The sequence below is a fragment of the Micropterus salmoides genome, unplaced genomic scaffold (genome assembly GCF_014851395.1).
Source record: "Micropterus salmoides isolate LMB-PRFRI ecotype aquatic unplaced genomic scaffold, ASM1485139v1 Ms_hic_scaffold_1, whole genome shotgun sequence".
In the NCBI taxonomy this organism is placed as follows: Eukaryota; Metazoa; Chordata; class Actinopteri; order Centrarchiformes; family Centrarchidae; genus Micropterus; species Micropterus salmoides.
Window position 1 is genome coordinate 5,183,314 of NW_024040040.1, and position 17,541 is coordinate 5,200,854.

Below are 17,541 nucleotides of genomic sequence, written 5' to 3' on the forward strand. Positions count from 1 at the left end.
GGTGGCTTGTTATATTGGGAGCTCTTTTTCTTTCTACTCACCGCTTGCTGGTATGGGTGGGAGCTTGGTGCCGGTGACCAGGGGTGTTGGGTTGCTTGCCCACCGACACGAGTCCCTCACTGTCTTCAGCTTCTCCTTCTTCAGATGCTCCAGGCGCTGGCTGGTGCCGAGCTGCTTTCGGAAGTAGAGACCGGCCACCGCGACCCCGCCGGTGGAATCTTCACAGCCCAAGGACTCCACAAAGGGCAGGTCGTCCAGGGTGGTGAGGTCCCCCAGGCTTCCCCCGCTGTGCGCCGCCATTTCTACTCCACTGTCATTGTTGGTGGCACTGCCAAGTGGTGATGGCTCGCTGCTACATGATGACTGACCGCCAGGGCTGGACTGATACATCTAGAAAGAGGAATGGATCAGGGACATGGGAAGATCAAGAGGAAGGAGAGAGAGTGATGGAGGAAATGCAGAAAGAGAAGAAAGAGAGTGGACAAGATAAAAAGAGCATGAGAAACGATGAAAAGACTCGACTGTTTGTACTGAAAAACAAAAGTGGAACAATGGTTAACATGGCACAAAGAACAGTAAATCATTGGATCTTTTATCCTCCCCCAGCTTAACTGTAAATAATGAGTGTTTTTGGGGATGGGGTGAAGAGGTGGGGGTGCACCACAGATTACAGACTGTCATAGTCTGTCTGTGAATTAGAAATGGGCAGGATGAAAGGCTGCTTGAGCCCGAGCCAGAGTGCCAAGCCAATCATCACAAGATGTGATCACGTTTCTTTTTTCTAAAACTGAACTCTGAGGGTGGAGGCTCTTCTGAACATTTAGGTGAGCAAGAAGTGTTTCTTGTCACACCGAAATGTTTCAGTTAGATTTCCAGTAAAAAGCCTTTGGGGTTTTGTTCCTTTCACATGGACAAGATTTTATTGCCTTTTTAAAAATCCTTCTTAGTTTTATCATGTACTTTATGTGAGTGGGCAAGAATAAACAAAGACAAAAAAGTACCATTCAGCTTTCACGTGAACTCTGAAATCATTGTTCTGATGATTGAAGTTGTAATAATGTTTTCCAATTCTGACATATGCCAGATGTCCTTCCAGCTAATATTACTGATACTTCAACTCAGGACTATGAGATGTCAAGCAGATTTTTTGACATTTTCTGCAGTAATATCATTAATATTTATTTATACTGGAGTAAATGGGAATCAATTTGTTATATGGTTCAACATTCTGAATAATCCCTCATATCTCTTTCCTTAGGAAGATGATAGATAAATGTATCCCTGGCCCTGACCAGCCTCTGTTTCTTTGCACACTCTTAATATATTCACAGCTAAAAAGCTTGATCACAGCTTGATAGTTGGCTCTGTTTGCACAGAGCTCCAAAACCAATTCCCAATGTTTGAATATTAATCCTGGAGTGGCTTTTATCACGTTCAGGCTCTCTGACATGTGTTCAGTAGGTCTCCACTGTAGATTTAAACTGCATGTGTAAAGGAAAAGTGACATGCACGGTATCAAAGATGACATGCAGTGTGAGTGTATTACAGGAAACAAAACCCCGCTGCAGCTGATAAAAAACAGTGTGATTCCAAAATGCTATACAGTATCTGCATTTTAAGCAATGCACAAGTCAGTAGTTAATAGGTAAACATCCCTTAATGGATAAGACAGTTGCGTAGCTCCTGCAGCTGCCCACAAAGAGCTGTGTTTTTTGGTCAGCCTTCATTTTCTGCAAGACGGTGAACACAAGAAAGGGAATGGACCCCCCCCCCCCCGAAAAACCAAAGCTTCAACAATACACCAGTCTTAATTCTGCTTTATGGTTGACAGAGTAAAATGGCAAAAGACGTTGCAAGATGGCAAAAGATGGTGTACTGTAAAATGGTGAAAGGTGGCATAATAAGCCAAAGGAGAGCTCACCTTAGCAAGGTCTGTCCGTACGGAAAGTCAGAAAAGGGAGAGAAATGTAGACAGTCAAGCAGCAAGCAGAAGGCAGGTTAGGGTAAAGAGGCATGCAGGACTGACGGACTACAACTCAATACTTTAATATTTCTATTAACAAAGAGCAATGTTAATACTCTCTATTAAGTATCCTGCATTTTAGTCTGTTCCCCTTAATAGCTGCAGTAATTTAATATAGTTTACCACCCACAACACTGAATATACTGCTGCTCGGTTTAGTGTATTCAATATATTTATGATTTGTGTGCGTAGTGTCTGTGGTATGTGGTATTCTTTTTTGCACAGTATATATAAAAAAAAAGAAAAACTTATGATCATTGATTGTTAAAAAAGTTCTATCTGTTCCTTGAAATTTGATCATTCTTACCACAGAGCTTTCAGTCTTGATGGATTTGACGTGCAGGTAGTCCTCTATGCCTCTGGGGGAGCTGCTGTCTGATATCTTGTCCTCCCTCTGGATTCTCTCTCCGTTACCCGTCTCGTTCTCGCCGTTCTCCCTGGGCCCCGGGGGCCTCGGTGGCAGGTCGCTGCGCTGTTTCTTGGTGACGTGGGCATCCGGGCCGTGGACTGTCTTTACATGCTTCCTGAGAGAGCTGGGATCTGTGTAGCGCTTGGTACAGCCGGGGATCTTACATACATAGGGTTTCTACAGATACAAAGAAATATACAGATGTTGATCAAAGTTGAGCTACCTACTTCAGAGAAGTCCTGTGATCAAACTTACCTTTTTTTTTACGTTTAAATAAATCAACAATGACATTTCTCTGTGTTGTAATCGATCTGAAGTAACTTATCTGCCATACGAGATTACAAGTGTGCTGGTTCTAGGTATTTCACTGAGTTAGGTATGCATATAGTAAATGTACAGGTGCTTGTATATGTGCACATCTGTGTGTGTGTGTGGTACGACAGCCCTCAGCGTGTGAATTCCCACTCTGCAGTCCTACTGAAGGATAAGCAGCCAGGTTTCTGAAACGCTTCCAGATTTCATTTTCTGTTCGCCGTCTGCAGGTGGTCTCACTTTGCAGGGCGGAAGGTGGAGGCGCCGAGCATGATTTGCCCTAATGCGTTGTGGGTCATGCTCATCACGTCTACACGTCATTATTTACTCACAAACGTCTGCAGACAAAGCAACACATAAACATAGTCGTCCACACCTGTGCGAAAGCAGACGGGAAACAGGAAGGGAATTATCCTCCTGTGCCGCCTGATATGCTGATACAAAGGAGGCCGCACTTAAAGGTGAACTCCTGTCCCTCTCTGCAGAGTTTCATCTCGGCCACATCCGTCAGCTCTCTGAGAGAATTTCTTATGGAGCTCTCTATAAAGGAGTCTGTGTGAAGTTTCAGTGTGTGAGGAAGGAAAGTCTTGTTGTGTACCTCGTTGGAGTGTGTCCGGTTCTGGTGTTTGGCTCGGTCCGAGGCGTTGGAGAAGGCCTTGTTGCATCCTTCGTGCTCGCAGACGTACGGTTTCTCGCCGGTGTGCGAGCGCAGATGAGTTTTGAGATTCTCCAGACGGGAGTAGGCCTTAGAGCAGCCCTCGAACTGCAGAGGAACAGAAAACCCCCCCGCCAACGTTAGTCTGTTTTGGCCTCTGACAGGAACACTTTGACCATTTATCATTAATATTTTTGCGAATATTTAACAACCAGCATCTCAACTGTCCGACAGCGGCATGTTTGTACGTAAGGGAATTAAGGGATAATTTTGCATAAATGAACCTATTGTTGACAAATGCTGATCGTGTGAGTCGTTTTGGAGAGAACACAGTTCAAAATATGCAGTAGTACAAGTATTTTTAACCTCTTGGCCTTGAGGTATTTTACTTCTTATAGATGTTTTCACAAACGCCACCCCAGATGAAAGAGTAGCTGTAAGATTAATGTATTTATATAATCTGCAATGAGTAGAAGAAGAAAGAAATCTTCAGTCCTGCCTCCCCGGGGTGTGTGTTGTACCTACAGTATCTGTGAAAAAACTAGATGTGTACTCGCGTGTGCAGAATCACGTACGGTTGCCAGTGTTTAGAGAGTGTGAGCTGCCGCCCTCCGGGAGCCCGTCGGGACCCGTGGGGGCGCCGAGGCCATCCGTTACCCACCGTGCACTTGTGTGGTTTCTCCCCTGTGTGTCGGCGCATGTGAACCACCAGCATGTACTGAGCTTTGAAGGGCTTCTGCTCCCGCGAACAGTCCTCCCAGCGGCACACAAACTCCTTCTTCTCTCCGTGGATGTGGTCATTATTGATGTGCTGTGGGACACACACACACACACACACACACACACACACACACACACACAGAGAAATGAGAGGTTTTCTGGAGAGAGTTGTCCACTAAGAGGCTCTCATGTTGTTCTCGGTAGGATCTTTCTGTAGAAATCCATCTTATCAGTGTAAATCTCAAAGGAGGGCTGCAGCAGAGAAAAGTGTTACAGTCCCACTAATTAGGACCGCATAGATTCTTTATAACAGCCCAAATGAAAGTCGGGTTTAAGAGTGAAATCCAGATCTTCTCCCACAATGTAATTTTCTTAAAGGCAGTGTCTTTATGTTGTTTCACTTGAGAACAGTTAAGAGTTAATAGACCTGATATAATAATGTGATCTACATTGATTGATTGAACTTCTTTACTGATTGTGAATATAGAAGTGCTGCCTCCAGTAAGAGATACCGCAGCTACAGATACAGTCAAAAGGATAAAAACACAACAAAGCCAGACGGCTTATTTCCATTTTGGTACATATACCACTTTCTCACTAAAATATATTTTCTAGCAGTCACATAAAATCGGTGGTACTGCAAAAATTATCTCCTTCTCATGTCATTTCTGTCTCTGGTGTCCTAAACCTCCTATTTTTTTAAAGGGATTGTTCCACATTTTGGTAAACATGCTTATTTGCTTATCTTTCCAAAAGTGAGATGTTCAGATGGATCTCAAGTGCTGGACTCGGGACCTGTTTCACTTAGCTTAGCACAAAGACTAGAAACCGTAGGAATAAGCTAGCCGGGCTCTGTCCAAAGTAACAAAAATACACCGACCGAGACCTCTAAAGCTCACGTATTAACACAGTGTCTCTCATTTGACTGGGAGATTAAAGGCTCAAACCTTAGCGGGTGTTTTGAGTAATCGGCAGCTGATTAGAGCTCTTCTCAGGTCAACATTTCTGTATTATAAATTATTTATTCTGAGATACTGGAGTTTTGATTTCCACAAGCCGTAATCACCGAGATTAAAATGAAGAAAAGGTTTGAAATATTTCCCTCTATGTTTAATGAATCTAGAATATATAACAGTTACGGAAGAAAATTATCTCTCCGGCTAAGTGCAGGTTGCAGACACGGTCTGTGAGGCTAGGTTGTGGTTTTTGTCTCTACAAAGACACAATGGCACCAAATTCTTTGCATTTCGCTATTTTTTGCAAGAAGAAGAGGGCACTGTTCTTCCAAAATAGGTTACATCTTTCAGGGTGTCTGTGTGTGTGATCGATTCCTTGCATGCTCATCCTTAAACCTGAAGAGAAAACCGGTGGAGCGCTGCCAAAGAGAGGAAAGGAAATTATGAAGTTTATGGGAAATGTGGTCTTCATTTGGAGAAGACAATAGCGCTGTAACAATACTGCTGGCAATTATCTCGACCACGGTCTCATTTGTTTACCGGAATCACATCAAAGCATCAGAATTATGTTGCCAATGAAACACTGATGTTTTAAAATGCCACACATAGCAGCTGTAACAGTCAGAGGTCAGGCGGCGGCGAGGTGGTTTATGTGGGATTTTCTTCAGACAGAAAGAAGAATCTAAGTTTAATGAATGACGAACAACGGGCCCCCCTAACTGGCCCCCCAGACCCTCAGTAATCCCCTCACCCTGCTCCCTCTTTTCTCTCTCTGCTTCACTGGAGGTGTGGAATGCCTAAGACCCTTTTAACCAAGACTCTGCTTGCTGTGATGGGGAAAGAGCGAAACTGATGATGGTTTGGACAGTTGGAAAGTGTGCATCTCCCAGGATTAAATGTAAACAGAGAATCCAGATTCATATCAGAATCCAGGTATCTCAAGTGTTTTCTATCTCGAGTTACGCCTTCAGGTTTGGGATAGTGGTTTGAGGAAGTAATCTTAACTCTGTCTTTCCTGATAAGAGCTGCCAGATGTGGTTTTGAGCCTCAGTTATCTTTGCATGCGCTGCAAAAATGCAAATAAAACAAAGTCATATCTTATTTTAGGATGATTAATCTGTGATCTGATCCAAGACGAATAGTGCAGTGTGAACGTGTACAAACACACACACTTACATGGACCAGCTGGTCTTGTGTGTCGTACTCCTTGCTGCAGCCCTCCCAGTGGCAGTTGGTCTCGTAAACGGCCTCGGGCTCCTGCTTACATTCGTCCCGATCCACGTCGTCCTTCAGGTCCGACAAGCTGCCGTGATGGTTCTGTGAAGCCCAGATCAAAAGACCCTGAAAATCGGTTAAAACGAACTGAAACAAGGTGATTTATACTTCACACTGAGGGCGTGTTTGCACCAAACACACGTGGAACAGTTTAGTGTCAGCTGTTAGGACTCATATTCTTTTTGTTCATATGTTTTACCTGATAAGGACACCAGAGACTGTAAATTACAGATTAAAGCGCACACAAGTCCATCACGCTTCACTAAAGTTAAAGATGTTGGAATCAGATTTGTTTTGACAACCTCCACCACAAACACACACGTGGCGTCTGTTTACAAGTCCTGCTCCCCTTGTAATCAGGCAGCGTGAACCTAAACCAACCAAAAAATCCCACTACGTGATCTTTGTGTTTCAAACAATAGAAAACTCACACTCGAAGTCAGACTGTAGGGTCAGGACTCTCTTTCAACAGGTGGCAACCGTTCTGCTAAAACTGCTTTAAAAAGTCCAAAAATCTCTCTTCTACTGACAGCAAGGAATAAACACACGTCTCTGCTTCTGTACGTGTGAGCTGCAACCAGAAGAAGTGAGGACCAGACAAATTGTCCTCACTTTCCAAGAAAAAATTCCCAAGTTTAACAAAATGTCTTTCACTTTCAAGAAATATCCTCAAACATAAAAATGTGTTTATCTTCCAAAATGTCCTCACTTCCCAAAATACCTGCACTTTCTCACGTTTAAAAATGTCCTTTTTTCCAAAATACAGTCCAGTCTTTCAAAAAAGTAACTTTCATTCATTACTTTATTTTCCAAAAATGTTGTTACACAGACAGAAATGTCCTCATGCTCAATGTTTAAATGTCAAATTGTCATCACAGACGTTTGTACAGGAGCTCACACGCATGTGAAAGAGAGAAAAGACAGAAACTGACACACAGCTTGTCCCACCCGGCTTCCTGTACGCCTCCACCAACACACACACACACACACACACACACAACGTGCTGACTGCAGCATGTTTGTCTGCCCCACGCACGCTATCTTCATCAATTCTGGTGGCCCCAAGACGACTGCGCGCACCGCCGTCCCCATGCATCAAGCCCAAACCTGCCTCGCTATTGGAGAGGAGCTGCAAATTTGTCAAAAGAAAGAGAAAAAGGCTCCTCAGATGACAATAAAGCCCGGCCAATATTTCATGAAAATGAAGTGCTCTGGCACAGTTTACAGTGGCCAGGGAGAGGGGGGGGGATGCAAAGCTCTTATCAGGTGGACTTTTTCTTTTACTCGAAGACGCGTTTTACAAGGGGGTCACGGGAGGCAGCGGGTCCCTTGGGCCGCGAGTCACGCCACGGATCAGGACGCAGAGGGGGAATGGCAAGAAAAGGCAGGAGGTCAGCTCTTCTGCATAAATGTCCTCATTGTCCAAAAGTTTCCTTTTGCTTTCCAGGAACACCCTCGCTTCTCAAAACCCTCTTCACTTTCCAAAATATTCTGACTTTCAAATGTCCTTGTTATCCAGATAATATCCTGGCTTTCTAAAAAATATCTTCACTTTCCAAAAAATATCCCAAATTCGTAACAAAGTCTTCACTTTGTAAAATGAGTGTTTAAAAGTTCCTCACTCTGATTGTCTCAGTTACAGTCAGTGTAAATTGTTGCTGTATCATGTCATTTTGGAAGAAAAATATTTGCTGAAAGTTTACTGTTGCATAATAATTATCCATCATCAACCGCTCATCCTGCGTACAGGGTCACAAAGTTAACTACATTTTCTCAACTACGATCTGAAGTTTCTTACCAGACTTCCTTTGAATAGAGACATAATTTTACGCCATTAGTCGTCTTCCAAGGTTTGATGTTTAAATTGTTAATTTTAGGGATTCACACTATAACTCCTCAGAGGTTTTATGAAAGAATAACACTGATACATAAGAAATACTTTACCATTTGAAATTTGATCCTGCTCTTAGTAAAAGACTTATTTGACTGTGAAATATGATGTTTTTTTTATCATACCGGTGAACAAGGAGACAGCGGCCTCAACCCCTCTGCTTCAGTCTTGACCTTTGACCTTTTGGTGATCATGGGGTCAACTGTGCTGCTGACTGCTGAGTCTCCACTGAGGTTCTGATTAAAGAAAGAAGAGAAAATTCAAGATTAATCTCACATCTGGTGGAAGAATTCATATAAGATTTAATGTATCAGAGGATCAAAGATTTAAAGAGACTTATGTTCTTCTTTGGTGGTTGTTAATTGATTTTATTATTTCATGGAAGTCATAGAAACACATGAATGTCTTCCCATGCACTCGTTGACCTTTCACACACATCTGTAATTAAGGGCTGAGTCAGCAATTACTCGACTAGCTGACAGGATAAAAAGTCAAAACCAAGTTGGGACTGTGTGGGTGGAGAGAAATGATGGGTCTCCCTCCAAACTGCCTCCCCCATCGAGAGTTTACCTCCGAGGGGACGCTGTACACACTGATTACATGTGCCGAGGCTGACACCGCAAATCAAAACACCAGTACGCTGCAACCGAGCGAGGGGGGGTGATGATGCTGAGATCAAAAGATGATGGCAAACTAAATCCACTGCGAGAGCAAACAGTTGGAAACTGGAGCAGCTCAAGTCCAGGTTTGGTTATTACATAGTTGTTTCAGAAGTTGCCAGCGAGAAATACCTGGAGGCCAGACGCCACAGAGAAATTGTTTAAATTACAACGGGAGGGGTGATTAATACTGAGTGCATTAAAGTACACAAACTTAAATTATTTTAAATCTCTTAACCACATAAACATTAACGTGTAAATGTTCCAGCAACACAAACAGAAGCCGGTCTTCAAGATCTGGCGAATGTTAAACTTATCTTCATCTTAAGACTCCTGATTTCTGTCTGTATTTCAATTCTATTTCTATTCTTTCAACCTGTTTTAACCTTCTGAATGTATATGTCTCTATCTTTAAACAAGAAATAATAAGGCAGGTAGCTGCACTACACTGTAAAATCTCACAAAGATGATGAACTTCTCTTTTATCATTAACTCTGTAATGATCAGTTTCATGTCAGGTCAACATAAACTGTGTAATTCGAACATTAAAAACTTTTTCAAAGGATAAAAGGGAAATCCAGACCAATAAGTGGGGGCAGAATACAGATTTGATATACTTTAGTTTAAGTTTACACAACAAAAATTTATATTTTGGACAAACTCAGGAAATTAAATAAAAGTGTTTTATTCAAATGTGGATAAAAAGTTTGTTGCGTTTAAATTTAGACCTTTTCTTTAGAAAAAAAGTTGAGTTAAATCGGGAAAACATTCAAATATCCTTTCTTTACTTTCTGGAATAACTCTTGTTGTTCCAAAATTTGCATTTGAGCAAATTAATATGATAAAAGGCTTTAAAATACGTGTGTTTTTACCTTGGACGGCAGGTCGCTGTTGTGGGCGGAGGCGGGCAGGGAGGAGAGGCCCAGGCCCGGCTGGCGACTGGAGAAGGTGGGCGGAGGTTGGATGAGAGGCGGAGTGTGGCCGAAGGCGCTGAGCCCCCGCTGCTGGGACAGGAGCTGCTGGTAGGCCATGGGGTTGATGGGATGAGGGAAGGGGAAGGACGGGCTGCAAGGAGGAAAAAAGAAGATGACGATCAGATTCTCATCGCTCCTGCATGTTTTTACTAAGGAAATGGGAGAATGATGTAGGCAGGAAAGCAAGGAGCTGGGGACATTAGAAGGTAAGGAAAGAAATGAGGAGGTAGATAAGGGAAAAGGGAAGTAGAGAGGGAAAGGAGAAAGTAGGAGGTAGGATAGGACTGAAGAGTTAAGGAAAGAAGTGATCAGGGAGGGAACAAAACAAAGATGTAAGGAAGTTCCCCCCCCCCCCCACTAGAGTCTACGAGAACCGGTTCATGAGTTATGAAAGGGGACGTGGCTTAAGGGTGTGTGTGTCATGTTACATGAATGTTACTTTGCGATAGGCCCCTCCCACTGCCGCGCCCATTTTCACACACACACTTGACCTCCGTGCCAAATGTCAGCCCTCTGAAAAACAACAAACGATTTACCTGAGCCCTCCGACCGACAGGTGTCCGTAGGAGCTGCTGGCAGCCGAGCTGGAGCGCGAGTTGTTGATGTAGGCGACCAGCGAGTTGGGCGAGGTGCGGATCATCGTCTGCAGGTCGATGCTGGCGTCCGACAGCGGCGAGATGGACAGAGCCCTCTTCCTGCTCAGCCTGGGCGTCAGTCTGGGGCTGGGGAACCGCGACACTGCGGACACACAGGTGAGGCAACAGGTGATTTAATTTTAGCTCATCCAGAGTTACTTTTAATAAGAGCTACATCTCATCCCGCTGCACTGGGTCACATGTTCCTTCTTCACCATGAACACACACGCTGTAGTTTATCCTGACTCAGTGCCACACACACCGTCCTGCTGCCCCAAATACTGACTGCAGCACCACATGTGGATTCATCCTGAGAATAAAAAACTATGTTTGTTTGTTAAAAGCCTCTGAGACCTCGCCTGCAGGTACCGGGCCAATCAGGTTGTAGGTCCGTCCAACACAACGCAACAGGCTCGCAAAACTCAGATCAAACTGTCACACTAGGTGATGCTGATCAAATATGAATAAAGATTGTGTTACTGTGTTGGTGATTTCCTTCCTCAAATGTTTTCACAAACACCTGTTAGTGTGCTGTTTTGGCTTCATGACCAGGATGCCAGTTTTCTCCTGGTGAAAACGGACCAAGCACCGCCTCAACATAGTGTCGTAGTACCCGAGACCGGTCTTAAGAACACTTTTTGATGGTCTTGCTCTCGTCTTGGACTCGACCGCATTTGGACTCGGCCTTGTCTCGGTCTCGGACATTGAGCACTCAGGATTTAAGACCGGTCGAGACCATAACTTTGGGAACATAAATAAACTGCTTTTGCATTGTCTGATTTATTAGTTAACATCTTAACTTTGACTGGCTGTAAAACTTATTGCTTCAAATGCAACCAATAACCCTAATTAAACATGTCTTGTTTCCGTTAACGACCCCCCCCCTCCCCGCGATGGTAAACATGGAAAAGGAGCGTTGAATAAAGATGCTTACGTTGATTTCAGCTCTTAGTGTTTGTATGTGGGTGTTTTAATGGGAATGTGGATCTTTCAGACCAATTTGAGAAGTACCTGTGATCTCGTTCCACATTTTATTCTGTGTCATGTAATGTGGGGAACTGGTCTTGCTCTTGACTCGGTCTCAGCCCCTAAAAGTCTTGGTCTTGTCTCGGTCTCGATAAACTCTGGTCTTGGTCTTGACTCGGTCTCAGCCCCTAAAAGTCTTGGTCTTGTCTCGGTCTCGATAAACTCTGGTCTTGGTCTTGACTTGGTCTCTGTTTGGGCGCTCTTGACTACAACTCTACCCCAACCTGTGTGTGGTTGGGGCTACATCACATGTTTTGTTGCTCTGATTGGTTGCATCCAGGGGCATTCTGGTCTGCGCCCGTTGGAAATTGAAAATGAACAGAGAGGTTCCAGACTAACACGCATTTGCGAATTAGTCTGACAGTAACCAGTTGTTTTAGGAAATTATTGAGCCTTTTTAAAAAATAAAAACATTGTGGGGTGTTTTTAAAGATATACATCTACAAAGAAGAAATCTTAAAAACACCACTGAAATCCTGTTAATTCCCATTTAGGAGGTTTATGTTGAAGGTTGAATGCTGCCTGTTCAAGCCGACTGGAGCTCAAAGGTCTCCACAGATCCCTGGTCGTAATGTGACAGAGGTGATAAATGCTGCACATCCCTTCAAATCTGATCCTAAGACATCCCCCGCTCCCCTGCGAGACTCTAAATACTCTCAATCTAGAATAACAATTCTCTGAAATCTAACAAGTCAGGCCTCATCACTCTGTCGTCTTCTTTGGATCGGCCCGTGTCACTATTTCAGGATCGAAGAGCTGGCGGCTCGCTCGGCTCCAGCCGGGACGGGCGTGATGGATGCCGCCGCAGCCTCCTCGCGACACTCAAACCCCACGGACACAGATCAACCCTATCAATAAGTGCAGTAAACAATTTGTTCTCAGTGATGGAAACTGAGCCTGGCAGAGGATATGGTCGGAGGCGAGGTGCCACAAACAGCAGCAAAAAAATCCAACAACTCACCTGCAGCTGGTTGAAATTTGTCCCACTGACACAAATTACTAACAGAAGAAGGTTTACGTTTTGTTTCATTTCAGAAATGTCTGTCCATATTTGAGTCCTAAAACTTAACTTTTTTTTTTAAATAAGTAGCAACATTTCAACCTGTTTCAAGAATTTTCTGGCCGGTAGTGTATCTCAGAAGGAAGTCGGAAATCGGTACCATTACTGTAACACCTGGTGCTAATTGGCTTTATAATCACCTGCAGTACATAATGTTTAACTACTTATTCACCATCATATTCACAATTTCATCAAATTCATAATCATTTAGAAATATTTGTACTAAGATTTGTAGCTCATCATAAATGGAACTGATGCCAATAGGATGGTTTTTGTAATTTAATGATTATTTAATAAAACAGTTTGTCAGCTTTAAACCATCAAAGAAGAGTCTTTAAAAGATCATGTTTTTCAGGGACATCTCTATATCATCATCATCATCATCATCATCATCATCATCATCATCATCATGCTTTAACTTACATTCATGTCGATGTATACACGAATGTTATATGTAGCATAAACACTCTCCCTAAAAAGATCACTATTCTTTACTGCACAGTAATTAATGCAAAACATACATTACATTATTATTGTAGCCTGTAGCCTGAAAGGCGAAGCCCAGGGAATAGAAAGTCCACAAAAATGAACTTTAACTCTCAAGTTGAAATCATTTTTCACTTGTTTCTTTCACAAACATAATTTTTAAGAACTTGATTACAGACAAAAAGGATAAGAGAGTCTTTTTATTTTATTTTGGGTTTTTTTAATGAAGCTGTCTGTCAAGTCCAAAAATCAGGTTTCATTCTGCCTTTTGAGCAAGAGGATTCATTTAAAACACTTCTTGTGGTAAGGTCTCTGTGTCTGCACGAGGAGCTGTGTACGCCTCTGACATCTGCCCACATGTGGCGACCCCATTAAGATTCAGACATAACCAATCAATCTTCCCACAATAATTCCCCGTAATTACTTCAGATAAACATCACACAGTCTGGGTTGTACTTCACGATGTTAAATGAGGGCAATTTACAGAAAATTGATTTCAACTGTGAGGAAATGTATGCAGAGCCACCTGATCGATCTCAGCTCTGAAATGTAAATTCAGACAAGGCCTTGAAATTTAAACTCTTCCCCAAACTACTATTTGTTTATGTGGATGTTTGTAAAACAGTGATAGCTGTTAATCAGATTTTGTCGGAGCAACGTGACGTCTTTGTCTGAAACGTTTAAAATCTTCACATCTTAGAAGCTGGAAACAGAAAATGTTTGTTATTGTTTGATAATTGACTGAAATGAATTATTGTTTATTTTTTTTGCCAGTTAACTCATCAGTTAGTTGACTAATTGTTTCAGCTCTGCTAAGCATTCAGGGAGTCTCTCTGAACCACAGGGCCACTTTCACTTTGATTTCTGGGAGCCTGTTAAACTGGACGGGTTCTGGCCTCTGTAAATGTGTTTTCCCGTCACTTGTATTACTTTGTATTGTACAGCATAATGGCCTCTAATGCACCGATCCAGCTTCCAGATGTGCATAAGCGTGGGTGTGCAGTCTGGCAGCACATACTCCAGTACATATCTATTTCTTGAAACCCAGCAGTTTCGATTTTATTTTGTTGGTGGTAGTTTTGGCCGATGCACTGACTGAACCAATTGACTTAATATATTTAAATGTCACTATCGTTGTGCAGCTTGCAGACTCTATACATACAGGGTTTGTAAAGTCATGAAAAACCTGGAAAAGTCATGAAATTTGCAGGCCTGAAAAAGACTAAAAATCCCAAAGGTTTTGGAAAAGTCATGGAAATTTGTTCCAATAACACTTATGCCAGAGTACACGCGCTTCTTCGGGCTTGTGTTGTTACCTAGCTGGAAAATACACACTGCCAGGGAAATGTGTATGCAATAATGCTTGGTTACACAAGGACATGTATGCGTTGTGGCTTGTAAAAGACATTTCAAACATGGGAGAAGCAGGAGAACTAGCTACGCCAAAGGAAACAAAGACCTGTGTGCTGCTGCATGCGAAGTCTTTTTCAACCTGGGCAGCACGGCGAGGATACCCAACAGTGCGTCAGTGACAGATGCTGTGTCTAAGAATGAAGTACCAACTGGGGAGGTACGATGGCATCATTCTTACAAACCATGTGCAGACACGAGCCTGTTCTTTTTCCTTTTGTTTAGTCTTGGAAATTCATTCATTGGTCAAACTGTGTGTGAACCCTGAGTATAGGTTCGTGTTTTAGGCACCATCCCAAGCACCTGCGGTTGGTGTATCCAAGTATCACAGCTAGCTAATGTTTTTAAGACATCTTGCCTCTGCTAGAAACATTTCACTTTTTATGTAAAATCACAAATGAAGCTGGCATTAACCTCAAAGACTGGCCGTGTCTGTCAGCTGCTGGCGGCAGTAATGTGCCAAGAAGCAAAAACTTTGGCTTTTCAAATGTTTTATGAGGGGCATTCGTGGGCATTCAACATTTTTTGTTAGGCCTCAGGGACTCATAACTGTGTTTGTTTACAAGACAACTCCTCAGGGTTCCTTTAAGAGAACTACTAAGACACAAAAATCCAATAAATGTAAACTCTCCTCGAGGCTGCCGCGCTCGACATTATGACAATCTCTGCTGATCGCTGTACACAGAAACCGTTCTAGGGGAACCACATCTGGCGTGGATCAAACCCTCACTTCCTGTCACAGAAAACCGAGCGGCCCGAGGTTCAGCTTATTCCTCCGACAGAGAGAAGCTCGGTGTGTAATCTCCCCCACTGATTCACTCTGCTTTGTTTGCTTTCACTGCTGTCCTTAATGAGGGGGGGCTAAAAGGTTGTTTCTAAGTATGTCCTCCGGTACAAATCTCTAACATATGCTATCTGTTTAGAAATCGGTGCTTTGAGACTTGAGGAGGCGGGGAGACGTCTTCATCCCGGGACATATGGAATTTGAATGATGATCTAACAAATCCACAGAAGAGAAAAACATCCCCGCTCGTTTCTCGAGGGATGCCTCGGCTCGGGAGGTTTATTACCAAAGACATTACCGTTTGGGGGGCTGGTGTCATGGGACGCTAATTTGGACATTTAAGCAGCTAAAGTTGAGATGTAGCTCAGGTTGACGGTGACGGGGGGGCCGGGGCCGGCGATCGTGGCGGCTCAGATGAAGCCGTTCAGGACTAGCAGCCGTATTCATCTCTGTTACTTCCTCTCACCTCTGGGGAGATGTGTTTATTAATGTGCCACTTCCCCTGATAAATGGACCAATGGAAAAGCCCGGCTCGACTCGCTCCTCACCCCAAAACCCCCTTCCCTCCCCCCTCCCCCCCCCCCCCTCCCCCTTCCTCCATTGTGATTTATATCAGCAGCCGCCAGTGTGCGTGGAGTGGAGTGATTTGGAGAGTGTGTGTGTGCTGCAGCCCCTGAGGCTCCCGGTGCCGCTGTGGTCTGTGTGTAACTGAACTGTTTGAAACCAGAAGGTTGCAGGTTCAAACGATGCCGCAGCTGCTGGGAAACATTTGGGAAAGAGAAAAAGAAATGCTCTGTCCTCGTTCAAAGAGGAGCTCTTGAGCAAGGCACGCCACACCAGCCTTTGCACGCATTTTGCATGTGGCCACATTTTTTTATACTATTCTTATGTGCTTTGGAAAACTGTTTTCCAAAGCACTGACTGCAAAACTTTAGGCAGGACATGAGAATTATAACTTCAAAAGATATCTACTCTATGAGCTGACGTTTAGACGACAAGCATATCTTCTCCCGTGACTAAATGTACAATAATTCAAAATTCGCACTTGTATCTGCACTTGTTTTGAGCAAAACTAACTTTAAAGACTAAAATTACAGCCATATCTGACTGCTTTTTATTTTCAGTAGGTTTTCCTACATTTCAGGGCATCTGTTGGTTTTTTATTGATTGCTCCACAGTGTGAAAATCCACCTGCAGGGACTTGAAATTAGAGGTAACCCATCACGGTGAACATCATACAGCCTTTCCTCCGTTCGATTAACACACAAAAGTGAATAGTTGGTGAAAGCCTTCCTTCCTCTTCTCTTGGTGTGCAGAGGAGTGAAATGTTCTCAGCTTCAAATAATCAAACATACGCTGCACTTGGCAAGTGAAGAGATTTTTCTTCTCCCCGCCACATCCAACAGTTTCTGCACAGTGTTCGGGACGGCTGGAAACTAAGTTATGACAGCTTTAGTGAGCCCCGGCCGAACGGCCTCACGCTGTTGGCAGCCTGCCGCCGTTCTCAGCAGCTCGAGTTTGGCCTCCGACACCACAACACAGCGGGCTCATTCACAACCCTGCGCTCCGTCTGCTGAACCTGCACAGAAGGGTTTAACCCAGGCTGACTCCGCCTCCGACCTCTGCGTGCATGTCGTCCAGTGCTGGACATCAACTGTGGAATTTCCTAAATATCACCAAATATTTTCAACCAGTTGTTGCAACCAGTTTGATTTTGGTTAAAAAACAACACCTTTCAGGAGCTGAAACTTTCCCAGTTCTAGCTTTTCCCCTTAGATAGACGCTGCTCTGCTGTTTCACTCTGCGCCACCTGGATCTGTCGTTGCAAAATCACTTTTTGCAGAAATGGAATTTATTTTGAAAGCTTTAAAATCTCAGTATCCTTTACAAAGACACTGAGTAATATGACATCTGACCACATCTAAAGCATGTTCAGATCGACCTGAGCCCTCTCATTCACTCTCACCAGTCGGCCGAAACAGCAGGGGAGGACTCGGAGGGTTGTCGGAGGGTTGTCCAGCAGAAACGTTGAACAAGGCTCAACTTTTGCACAAGTACTAATGCCATATTTCTGCTGTTTACCTCGCACTCGCCAAGGACCTGCTGCCGTCATAACTTCAAATACGCCCGTACCCTATTTGAACACAGGGCTGTTTGGGTCAGCAAAAGGCTCAAGTGTACCTGTTCTGAATGGCCAGACTGCAAAATACCTACCTGCCTACCTTCACACTGGCCAATCACTGTGCTTCGCCTCTTTCACAGAAAC

General features: G+C 43.6%; 3 protein-coding genes across 4 annotated transcripts in view; 1 reads left to right on the plus strand and 2 right to left on the minus strand.

Moving 5' to 3' along the window:
* The window catches only part of LOC119910112 (nucleotide-binding oligomerization domain-containing protein 1-like), a 1,078,472-nt gene that overhangs the window by 610,304 nt on the left and 450,627 nt on the right, over positions 1 to 17,541 (minus strand). The gene's annotated exons all lie outside the window — the stretch shown is intronic.
* LOC119881802 overlaps positions 1 to 17,541 on the plus strand; it is a 727,332-nt gene that overhangs the window by 328,916 nt on the left and 380,875 nt on the right. The window lies entirely within an intron of this gene.
* LOC119904475 (zinc finger protein GLI2-like) overlaps positions 1 to 17,541 on the minus strand; it is a 79,567-nt gene that overhangs the window by 3,331 nt on the left and 58,695 nt on the right. Inside the window, exons 6-13 of one of the 2 annotated variants that reach the window (XM_038722197.1) lie at positions 10,411 to 10,612; positions 9,773 to 9,965; positions 8,367 to 8,477; positions 6,252 to 6,392; positions 4,061 to 4,210; positions 3,343 to 3,507; positions 2,331 to 2,609; positions 42 to 390 (exon numbers count right to left, since the gene is read on the minus strand). In XM_038722197.1, the coding sequence (XP_038578125.1) occupies positions 42 to 390; positions 2,331 to 2,609; positions 3,343 to 3,507; positions 4,061 to 4,210; positions 6,252 to 6,392; positions 8,367 to 8,477; positions 9,773 to 9,965; positions 10,411 to 10,612 (1,590 nt within the window). Of the gene's footprint in view, positions 1 to 41; positions 391 to 2,330; positions 2,610 to 3,342; positions 3,508 to 4,060; positions 4,211 to 6,251; positions 6,417 to 8,366; positions 8,478 to 9,772; positions 9,966 to 10,410; positions 10,613 to 17,541 lie in introns of both variants that reach the window. The other variant, XM_038721468.1, reaches the window with a different exon arrangement.